We start from the raw sequence: 12,098 nt of genomic DNA, 5'->3' as shown, positions 1-12,098 counted from the left end.
TCTTGGTCTGCTCAGAGCAGAGAGCAGCTCTCCACTCTGCCCCTCAAGCACTCACTGGAGCACTGGGCTGGAGAGAGGGCAGGCACAGCTAGCTTTAATTCTCAGCACTGAGAGCCAGAGCAGGATGTCAATCAGGCAGCTGGATGGATCAAGACAATGTGATCAGGATCCATCCAGAGCCTGTAGTGCAGTGGTTCTCAACCCTACCTAATGCCGCGACCTTTTAATTTTATGGTTGGGGGTCACCACAACATGAGGAACTGTATTATTTATGTCGCTACTTCATGTAATTTTGCTACTATTATGAATCGGAATGTAAATATCTGATATGCAGGATGTATTCTCATTGTTACAAATCAGCATCCAGATTAAGTTCCCATGGTACAGATTTTTTTCTTGCAGTAGTTGATTTTACAGTACATGATTTTACATTTTCCCAGTAATTATAATTCATGAAGTGTCATTTTACCTCCAGTACTGCTGCTTTCAACACAGTAGCTGCTTTTAACCACTTCCAGTCCGGACACTTTTACCCCCTTCCTGTCCAGGCCAATTTTCAGCTTTCAGCGCTATCACACTTTGAATGACAATTGTGCGGTCATGCAGCACTGTACCTATATGAATTTGTTAGCATTTTTTTCAGACAGATAAAGCTTTATTTTGGTGGTATTTATTCACCACTGGGATTTTAATTTTTTTTTGCTATGTAAATGAAAGTCCAAAAATTTAGCAAAAAAGTGTTTTTCTTATAAGATTTTGCAAATAATATTTCATCATAAATCTTGGCCAAAATTTAGTCAGTTATCTTTTTAGTAAAAAAAAAATAACCCAAATTTAGTTTAACCAAAAATATATTTTTAAAAAAATTTTTTTACTTTTTTTTGTTTTGTTTTTTACATACTGTCACCCTAGCAGTACACTGTACTACTTATGGGGGGTGATGAAATTATTTTTTTTGTACACGGATTGCTTTTACACCCATAAAGGCTGTAAAAGCAATAATTTATCCTTCTCTCTGGCTGCATTCTTGCAGCCATTGAGAAATACTGTGTGAGCTGTGATTGGTCACAGCTTGTCACATGGTACAAGGCTGTTGTGAATAGCTTTGTACCATGTGACCTCTGTGATCGTTCACAGATTTCACATGTAGTAAGCAATGATGTCAGAAGTGACATCTTGCTTACTACTCTGCATGTGATCACTGATTGGCCTATCAGCGATCACATGATTGGGACCTCTCAGAGGTCCTGTACGACAATTGGTGTTTCACTGTGTCCGGAGGGAGCTCCCAGGGAGTGCGCACAAGGGGGGGGGGGGTGCATTTATATACGGCCACCTGACTCTGCACTACCACCGTCCGGCCGTTTATATAAAACAGCACGACGGGAGGTGGTTAACAGAGTAGCTGCTTTCTACAGAGTAGCTGCTCTTTACACGTGTGACTGGTCCACATAAGTACATTATGGCGCCAACCCTGTGACATACACCTGTATTTGTACGAGGTGTATGTGATGGGGTTGGCGTGATGTCATCACGCCGGGTACTCGTATATGGGCGTATCTGCATGTGGGCGGACCTGCCTGGAGATGGATAAAGGAGTGGTGTCTCAGTTCCTAAGACCATCGGAAATATGTGTTTTACGATGGTCTTAGGCAACCCCTGTGAAAGGGTCGTTCAACCCACAGGTTGAGAACCGCTGCTGTAGTGGCTCTGTGACATTGGCTAACAGCGGGCCTTAGCTAATTCTAGGTCACAGGGAAGCACAAGTAAGTGCGCTCCTGTGACCCACAAGAGAAGTATGGCCAAAAAAAAAGATTTTCCCCATTCTTCACTTTTAATCTGTAATAATAGTTGGAGGACTGCATTAAAATCGTGTATTACCTATCACTTTATGTTCCATTTAAAGGATGTTCACCTTTCATGACATGTTATACCCATACTCAGTGTAACATGTTATGAATAGACCAGCCCCCACTCCCCAGATTTGACAGCTAGCGGGGGATCTTCTCTCAACATTTTTAAAGCACGGCTGTGCAGGGCTCTGGCCGTGTCATGCATTCACAGTCCTCTGAGAATTAGAAGCTGCAAGTCCCAACAGCCTTAATGGCTGTCGGTTTGTAGTCAGTGAACTATCACGGCGCTGTGGAGTGCTGTGGTAGTTAATTGTTTCTTCCTGTCAGTATATCTGCTTGCCCATACATCCCGTACGGGCAAGCAGATCTACTGACAGATCTGCAGGAAACTTGCATGGCACCAGTGATCTGCTGATTGCTGATGCAATGGTGTACAGGCTCCTGCAACAAAAAATAATGCATATTGTTTTTTTAACTGAAAAAAATGTGCATTTATTACAACCCCTGGCAACAGGTATGAAATCGCCCATCTTGGAAAATGTTAATTGAAAATGTATATTATATAGGGCGCACTACTTAGAGCCCAACCTCTGTAGCTGTAGGATAAAGGTGCCAGATGGATATCAGGGATGGATGGGAGTAGTAGCACCGAGGCAGTTGTTCTTAGAGTGGAAGCATGGCTCTAATGCAGTAACATGAAAAAGAGAGGAAGGTGCCTCTAAGTGCAGTATTGACAATTTATTAATAAACAATAGATAAATTGCACTTACAAGATAAATAGTTAAAGACTCGTGTGGTGTAATAAAATCCAGGTGGAATATCCAGCAGCAAACTGTCCTCAGAGGTCCAAAGAAAGGGCCTACTGAGCATGCTCCGAAATGCATTACCGTCCCCTTCCCCTCCTATATCCGACTCTGCTCTCCAAGCCTCATTTTTGATACACAGGCACATCCTGGGCTCTACTTCCTGATCCTATAGACAGTTTGCTGCTGGACGGCTGGAATGTTCCACCTGGATTTTATTACACCACACGATGAGTCTTTTTTTAACTAATTATCTTGTAAGTGCAATTTATCTATTTATTAATTGTCAATACTACACTTAGGCGCCTTCCTTTCATTTTTAAGAAAATATTTATTGAGCCTGGGTTCACACATGTGCTGTGTGGTATATCGCATGTGATTAGCACAGGAACAGCACCACATTCCTGTGCTAATCACATGTGATTTGTGTGCGGTGCAGTTGGAACCATACATTTTGTATGGCTCTATTCGCACTGCACCCGCATTAACAAAGGTGCAGGACCCTCTTTTGGTTCCGCACTAGAATCGAATTATAGGTATTCACACCTATGCGATCTGGTTCTGCACATCGCACTGCGATTTGCGGACTGCTTTTGGGGTGTTAACATACACCCGCAGCGGTTCGCATGAACAGTGTGCGATTCTGATGCGGTGCAGAATTTGCACTGAAAACGCTGCAAATTTCGCACCACATCAGTGTGAACCAGGGCTCAATTGTGTAGAAAAAAATCAGACATGCCTCAAGACTATTTTAATTTTCACATTCCAACCTTCTGGCTTTGGGAAACGCTTAAAAAAAAATATAAAATAAAACTTAAGTCAATTGCAACTGTTTTTACAGACCAAGCAGAGGAGAAAAATATGTAATTACTCAATTCTTAGGAAAATATTATGGAATCACCAGGTACTTTACAGTTCTAAAACAAACCCCTACATCAGATTACATCTGCCAATTAGTCTGCAGGTAAAGAGTGCTTGCACACGATGAGCTGTTGCACCAAGTTGATTGACATGAATCATGGCTCCAACACGAGAGATGTCCGTTCAAACAAAGGAGAGGATTATAAAACTTCAAGCAGGTAAATCATCACGAAATGTTGCAAAAGATGTTGGTTGTTCCCAGCCAGCCGTGTCTAAAATCTATACCAAGTACAAACCAAATGGGAAGGTTGTGAAAGGGAAGCGTACTGGTAGACCAAGGAAAACATCAAATCGTCAAGATAAAAAACTTCAAGCAATATGCCTTGAAAACAGAAAAATGCACAACAAAACAAATGGGCAGAAACTGGAGTCAATACCTGTGACAAAACTTTAAGATCGCCTAAAGGAAATTACATACAGAAAAAACAAACGAAAAACCATCATTAACACCTAAACAGAAAAAAACAAGGGTACAGTAGGCTCAAGAAAAGCAATCATGGACTGTGGATGACTGGATGAAAGTGATATTCAGTGATGAATCATAAATCTGCATTGAGCAGGGTGCTGATGCTGGAACTTTGGTGCCGTTCCAATTAAATGTATAAAGATGACTGCCTGAAGAAAACATGCCAATTTCCACAATCGATGATATGGGGTTGCATGTCAGGTAAAGGTATGGGGGAGATGACAGTCATTAAATCTTCAATAAATGTACACGTTTATCTTGAGATTTTGGACACTTTTCTTATTCCATCAATTCAAAGGATGTTTGGTGATAATGATATCCTTTTTCAGGCTGATAATGCATCTTGCCATAGGGCAAAAGCCGTGAACTTTCCTTCAAGAAAGACATAAGATGTCAATGGTATGGCCTGCAAATAGTCTGGACCTGAATCCAATTGAAAATCTATGGTGGAAATGGAAGAAATTGGTCCATGCCAAGGCTCCAACCTGCAAAGCTGATGTGGAAATTGCAATAAGAGAACGTTGGAGCTGGATTGATGAATACTGTTTGGAGGTGGTGCAACAAAGTGCTAGTGGTGTGCTGTAGTGGGTTTTTTTTTTTTTTTTTTCATGATTCCATAAGATTTTCCTCAGAATTAAGCGATTCCATATTTTTTCCTCTACTTGATCTACAAAAACAGTTGCAACTGACTAGTTTTATTTCTTTTTTATTTTTAAGTGTTTCTTAAGGCCAGAACGTCGGAATGTTAAATGAAAATAGTTTAGAGGCATGTCTGTTTTTTTTTTTTTTTTTTTCTTCTCTACACGATTTAAACAATTGAATGAACATTTTCCAGGAGTGGTGATTCCATACTTTTTGCCAGGGGTTGTATTTTAAGGTGAACTTACCCTTTAAGGAAATGTTGTTATTGTAAAAAGTCCTTGGTAGAGGATTCCCAGCTAAGTAAGCAGACATGGATCCAAAATTAAATCCCTAGTCATGGAGTATTTTGCTGACTTCTCACATAAAAGTGCTTCGCTGTCATCTCTTAATGATGGTGTTGCCAGTGATTTAATTCAGTAGCACTGTGAAGAAATGTTCACCCCACTTTATATGTTTTAGTATTGGTAAAGTTCTTAAAATAAATATCAGCTCAAATTAAAAATTCTGCAGGCTTGACGGGTGTGATAGATCTGCTGGCTTCTAGCAAACATTTACCAGCAGACAGATCAGGCAGCTGTGCAGCATTGGCTGATCTTTTGCTATGTTGTGAATGGAGCTGTCCCAGCCCTCTGCTATGCTGAATGATACCACTCCTCTCCATTTTTTGCTTGCTGCCAGAGATGAGTGCTGTCAATCAGCCTTTATGTATTTGTCTCCTTGCTAGCAGCATGGTTAGACAAGAGCAGGAGAGGGTGAGCTGTCCAACCATGCTGCTCTTCAGCCACAGGAGGGATCCTGGGGTATTTATTACAGATGTTGAAGATGAAGTGATACCTTTTTTCTATCGATTGGTTTTTACTTCGTTTTGTTTCTCTTTTATAAAGTATTGAATTTAATGAAATTGAAAATCAATTTTTGAGCCATTCATCTAATTATTTTTGCAGGTTGTTCTGGGGGGAGGACAGGAAGCCATGGATGTGACAACAACCTCAACCAGGATCGGCAAATTTGAAGCTAGGTAAGCAGAGTTTTTGATTGAACAGATCATTTCACTGAAAGTACTGTAAGCTAATAGTTTTCTTCAACAGGTTTTTCCATGTTGGTGTTGAGGAGGAATTTGGAAGAGTAAAGGGCCATTTTGGACCCATCAACAGTTTAGCTTTCCACCCAGATGGTAAAAGGTAAGCATACGGAAAAAAAAATTCTAAAGGGTGACATGAGCTGTGTAATACAGTTGTCATCTGTGGTGGTGTTTAATGGGGATCATATGTCTGTTAAGAGGCCATCTGCAGGTGTCGGCAATTTTGGGAGGGTAAAACTATATTTGAACTGGTGAGATTTTTTAGGTACAACATAAACCAATAGTTAAAACAAAGTTTATAAATCATCAATTCTGAAACTGAATATAGATCCATATGTTAATAAAACCTCTTACAATCACATAACATTGCATTACATCTTACAATTACATAAAATCACAACATATTCATACACTCAAGATATATTCAAACATCTACAGATATTCTCTGTAGATGTTTATATTGTGAGTGTATGAGTATATTGAAACCTAATTATGTGCTTTTGTGTTTAGAAATGCTCCTGTTATCACATACTGATCAGACCTAAGTTGATATGTAAACACAAATGCTCCTGCGCTTGGGGATGGACTCGATGCAGGCTACAACCACATTAAGAATGTCCTGGAACATGCACACCTTGCTGCCCTCAATAGACTGGGGAAATCCAAATATACTGAATGAGGAAAGAACAGAGGGTGCACAGGCCTAGTGCATTACCATAAAAAATGTTTAAGAAATCAAGTAGGTGTTGTACTCACAAAAGACAATAAAGTCAAGGCACATCATAAAGAACAGCTGGGTTAACACCGTGCTGAGTAACAGTCCGCAATAGGGAGTGTAGACATCCAACAGGCTGACCCGTTTTGAGGACTTGCCTCTTAGGCAAGTCCTCGAAACGCGTCATCCTATTGGATGTCTACGCTCCCTATTGTGGACTGTTAATCAGTGCGGTGTTGACCCAGCTGTTCTTTTATGACGTGTCTTTTACTTTATTGTTGTTTGAGTACAACACCTACTTTATTAAACATTTTTTATGGTAATGCACTAGGCCTGTGCGCCCTCTGTTTGTTTTTTTTCCTCATAAGTTGATATGTATATTTTAGAAGGTACAACACATAAGCATTAAGAAACTTTCCTTGCCTTGCGAATGCTATATATCTACTCGTAAAGCTTCGGTCACATATGGCTGTTTTTGAATCGCATTCAGAAACGCCACGGTTCTGCCTGCAATTTCAATATGTTCTGCTAAAATGACAAATGACAGAACTACTTGTTCAGGTGCCATTTATTTTAATGGCACTTGAAAACGCGATGCAGTTCTGATGTGGTTGTCGTGCGATCTTTTGGGTGACACGCTTTGTGCGATGCGGTTTGGCGCAATTGCAGCGAGATTGCGCAACAATCACAGCAGAACCGCATCGTGTTTTCAGGTGCCAATAAAATGAATGGCTCCTGAACTAGCAGTTCCGCAATTTGTCATTTTAGCAGAGCATTTTAAAAATCAGGCGATTTCAAAACGCCCGTTTATGAACAGAGCCTAAGCTTTCTAAACCTCAAGCCTTATGAATAAGCATGCAACATGCAAAATATGTTAAGGTGTTTTATTGATGTTTATGTGACATACCTTCTGCTCATGACAAATCTTTTTATGCATGTGCTCATATTGTGTTGAAGTGGGACCAAGCAAAGTGTGAGAACCATAATGCACATTGCAGAGTGAGGTTTGGAGTTGGTTCCCCTTGCAGCAGATATTTACTTGTGTGTAATTGGCTTGCCAGCCAGAAAACAGCTGACTAATATGGCAATTTCTGTCTTTTTTCACAGTTACAGCAGTGGTGGAGAGGATGGATATGTCAGAATACATTACTTTGATCAACAGTATTTTGACTTTGAGTTTGAATCTTGAGAGAATGTAAAAGTGGAAGCAATTCAATTAAAAACTATTTAATAGTGAGCGTATCATGTTTTGGACAGGTCCAAATAAAAATTATTTACGAGTTGGTCTTCCTTAAAGTATATATCCACTTTTCAGTCAATTTTGAGAAAACCAAATTATAGCTGTTTGTTGCCATTCTAACAGCATACTCACACAGGTTGGGTTTCCTCTCTAACATAAAATGCGTAGCCTAGTTTCCAAACCTTTTAAGTCTTCCTAAAGGTCCCCATACACTATACAATCTGAACGTACAATCTTTTAGGAATACCAAAACTATATTATAGGACACACCTCTCTAACCAAACACTGTATCCAGTCAGACAGGCCCTTGCATTACATGGTTTGATGGTAGATCTAAAGGAGATTATACAATCAGATTGCATAGTGTATGGTGAGCTTTAGGCCAGACTGTTTTCAAATCTAGTTTGTTCTGTATAGACAGATCTTCATTATCAGTTGTAGACAGGGTTAGTTATGACAAACGCGGTTACACAGCCCTTTCCTAAAGAGAACTAGTAGGATTTTTCGGGCTGGAGTTTCCAGAAAAGAACATCTGAAAAGCTGCATTTTTAAAAATATATTTTGCTATTTGATCTAACAACGTCTAACAAATATAGATGTTATCCCAGTTTGGCTGCAAAAGTGGAAATACCCTTTAAAGGTTAACTGCACTTGCAGTACAGAACCTCTCCTTTTTTTTTTTTTTTTTTTTTTTTCCCTGAAGACAGCATAAAAACAGTATGCTGAAAGATTAGAGTGGCCTCCACCCCAGCAGGCTAAGTTAAAGACCAATATCTCTCACTATTAACTTTGCAGACTTCAGGAATAGGGGCCGATTCACGCCATGCCTGCACAGGAACTTGCTTTTTAACACACACTGATGCTTTACTTTTTAACACACAGCAACTGACTGGACTGCATGGTACAAAGTACCATGCGATCCAGTGTGGGCAAATGCACTGCACTTGCAACCCGTGTTTGGGGTGTCATTAAATTTGTATTGCTACCCACTGCATATTGCAAATGGAGTGCATTTTGTCTGAATTGCACAGGCATGCACAGCACGTTCCTATGCGATGCATGTGCGGTCATGGTGTGAACTGTCCCTAAGGGCAAATTAAGGATTTTCCCTGAAAGTGCAGTTATTCTCTAAGGAATATATTTATCAATGTTCATAAATGAATTGTGTGTGAAAACATTGATAAATAGACCCTTACGTGGTGGTATTCGGTAAATTTCCGTATCATTCCTTGCTGTATCAGCATTTTTCATGATTTCTCAAATATGGATTGTATACCCAGCTACCAGGAAGTTATGTTATCTTTTCCTCTACAAAGACAGTTCATACAGGACATCCTAAATGGGTTCTTTCAATAAAATCTATATTTTACTGTCTCCTAAATATATTATACAATGTTATTGAGAACCAGAAAGCAAATGGCTCTCAGGATGTTATGGGATTCTTTCAGTCTGAGCATGAATTCTAACTCGCCATGATTATTTGTTGATCTTCAAATTTAATGCAATAAAACATTTGACTTGTGCAACCAAGTGATATCTGATGAAACCTATACATGTAAAATACACAGGACAAATAGTATAATATGGATTAAATAAAACTTAAATGTAAACTCTGTTATGTTCCTCTTAATGAACCGATTTCTAAGTAATGCAAAATACTAAATGGTAGTTAAAGGTTTCTACATGCTCTTTATAACACATGGCTTCATTGATTAAATGTAGTAGACATGCAAAAACCCGTAAGTTATTCACAGGTTATACTGACACTGAAGAGCCATGATTGTTAGTGCTCAAAACATTTTGTAGTGGGTACCACACAAAAAAAAAAAAAAACATTTGATCTTACTGCTGTGTATTTGGCATGGAGCCTGAAAGCCATTTAATATTGACAAGATGGTGTTATAGTTTACTGGGTCCAAGGAGCAGTACAGACTAGTCATTTTAACTCACAAATGACAGTTACATGTGCTCTTTCTAACCGCTTACGCTCCCTTTGAACTAAATCAACACCCAAGATGAAAAATACAGATTGATACAATTAGAAATCTTATGTCCTTGTAACTACCTGTGAACTGAACGAAAATCTGTTAGCAGTTGTTTAGCCATCTTCTATGAACTACAAAGCAAAGCCCCTTTAAGTATTGGAGAGAGAGATATTTGTAGTCAAAGTCAAGAGAGCAAACTAAAATAACTCTGCTTTTCCAGCAATACAGTATAATGAGCCTTGTCACACTAGTTCAAGGATGTGTGTTTTTGGCAGGTTGACATGAGAAAAAAAACCTGAAAAAAGAATGCAGATACTACATATGAGGACTAATAAGCTGTAATATATTACATTCTTGTTTTTGGATGCATTTTGATGTTTTTCTATAAAAAAGAGCAGTTTTTATCCATGTTTGATTTCTCCACAAAATTTAAAAAAAGACAATTTTTTTTTGTTAACTTTGAACTGCAATTTCACATTTGCGATCATATCCATATTGGTGTGGAGAAAAAAATAAATAAATGGTAAACACAATCTTTTGTTTTTTTCAGAAAAGTCAGCAGCAGCATAGTGTGAACTTTTAAGAAGAAGTGACTTCTTAGGTCCGAGAAAATAACTTATTTGTGCTCTTCACCCACAATCTCCTGAATTCTTTGCCAGGTCATTTCTTTGTGTTCTGCAGGCATTAAATAGCGAAGGAAGAAACCTATAGACATATTAGAGAGTATAATTCAGTACATTTCAAGAAAATGTTCATAAAATGGTTACTATTTTTGCTTTGCTCCTCACCTTCCCACAGCTGTAAGCTTTGTGGTGCGACTGAGGGCCAGATGACCAGTGGGTTTTCTTCGTAGATAGGATTCAAAAGGTTTTGCCTCACTGCAAAGTTATTGAGATATCCCCAAAGAGAGTGAGTCTGTTCTCGAACTTTACATAGAGACCTGTTGAAAATAATGTTTGTAGGTAAAGATTGACAATTCTTTCTTTTTTGCTGTATCACAAAGTTTCACCTTTTTTTTTTTTTTCTCAACAGGTAAATGCATGTTTTCTGGTCTGTGTAGAATTATAAAATTTAGGCTTCTTATAAAGCACAAAAATGTGGATACTAATCTTTGAAGCACTGTGTGATTAACAAAAATAGATTTAGCCCAGGGGTGGGCAAACTTTTTGACTTGAGGGCCGCAATGGGTTCATATATTGGACCCGGGGGCCGGACCAAGAGTAGATGAATGAATATTCCCCCATAGTAAGCATAGTAATTAATCCCCCATATAGTAATTCATCCCCCCTATAGTAATTCATCCCCCCTATAGTAATTCATCCCCCCTATAGTAATTCATTCCCCATATTAATTAATCCCCCATATAGTAATTCATCCCCCATATAGTAATTCATCCCCCATATAGTAATTCATCCCCCATAGTAATTCATCCCCCATAGTAATTCATCCCCCCCTATAGTAATTCATTCCCCCCTGTGTCAATTTACTTACCTTTGCTCCGCGCGTTCCTCTCGCTGTGTTCCCGTGCCGTTCCGGTCTTCAGGGCGGACTGAGAGGAGCCTAGCTCCCCTCACGTTCGTCACGCTGCCCCGCCTACACACATCCTGACAGCACGCTCTGCAGGCCGGATTAAAAGGTCCGCCGGGCCATATACGGCCCGCGGGCCGTAGTTTGCCCATTGCTGATTTAGCCAGACTGCAAATTATTCCCTCACCTATAATCCTGATATTGGGATATAATGTCGCCTGTTATCTTCTCTGTAAAAATGATTATATAGATACCTAAAGCTGAACACCAGACAGCTGTAAAATACATTATTGCAGCTCTGTATTCATTAACCACTAAAGTAGAACTGAAGACATTTTAGATAGCCTTCTTTTCTTTGTCATATATCATGGGGAACAGAGCATCCTTAGAATTATTACGATAGGTTATGCTGCCACCTTTAGATGATTGGACACTGGCAAAAAACAAGACATGAAGTCTGCTCCTAAGCATACCCTCCCCCCATTAGGCAAGGCTTGAGTTTTTTTGCTAATGTCTGAAGGTGATGGTCACAGCTGTGCGCTTGTCAGCGCTCAGAGGAATGGTACCTGGACTGTTATGAAACCAAAAGACAATGTTCATCCCATCTTAAATCTCTAGAGACTTAAGTTTTAGGGTCCTTTCACACGGGCGTGTGTATAGATGATATATTTCTGTGATAGATTTCTATGCAAATTTTCTGGCAAGAGCTGAATTTTGGTGGATGGAGATGTATTGTGAGCATAAATTGTTTTGGCCCGCAATAAATTGATACAAATCTCCCATGAAAAACAGTGGAGGGGCTAAATGCTAGTGCTGGCGGTGAATGGGGCCAATCCTGCTATCACTGCTTTTTTAGGGACACTAT

The 12,098-nt window shown here is 39.4% G+C and overlaps 2 protein-coding genes across 2 annotated transcripts in view; one reads left to right on the top strand and one right to left on the bottom strand.

The window, feature by feature from the left end:
* The window catches only part of EIF3I (eukaryotic translation initiation factor 3 subunit I), a 42,039-nt gene extending 32,703 nt beyond the window's left edge, over positions 1-9,336 (top strand). The window contains exons 9-11 of the mRNA XM_089673824.1: positions 5,630-5,703; positions 5,774-5,866; positions 7,589-9,336. Coding sequence (XP_089529950.1) covers positions 5,630-5,703; positions 5,774-5,866; positions 7,589-7,670 — 249 coding nt within the window. The 3' untranslated portion in view covers positions 7,671-9,336. The remainder of the gene's footprint in view (positions 1-5,629; positions 5,704-5,773; positions 5,867-7,588) is intronic.
* Positions 9,198-12,098, bottom strand: part of LOC149464880 (myotubularin-related protein 9-like) — a 28,580-nt gene continuing 25,679 nt past the window's right edge. The window contains exons 10-11 of the mRNA XM_089673823.1: positions 10,495-10,646; positions 9,198-10,411 (exon numbers count right to left, since the gene is read on the bottom strand). Of these exons, the coding sequence (XP_089529949.1) occupies positions 10,323-10,411; positions 10,495-10,646 (241 nt within the window). The 3' untranslated portion in view covers positions 9,198-10,322. The remainder of the gene's footprint in view (positions 10,412-10,494; positions 10,647-12,098) is intronic.

This window comes from Staurois parvus, unplaced genomic scaffold (assembly GCF_062004578.1).
Source record: "Staurois parvus isolate SC_StPar_1 unplaced genomic scaffold, SC_StPar_1.0 ptg000145l, whole genome shotgun sequence".
NCBI classification, from domain to species: domain Eukaryota; kingdom Metazoa; phylum Chordata; class Amphibia; order Anura; family Ranidae; genus Staurois; species Staurois parvus.
Note: the sequence above shows the minus strand (reverse complement) of the source record. Positions and strands in the feature narration are given on the sequence as shown.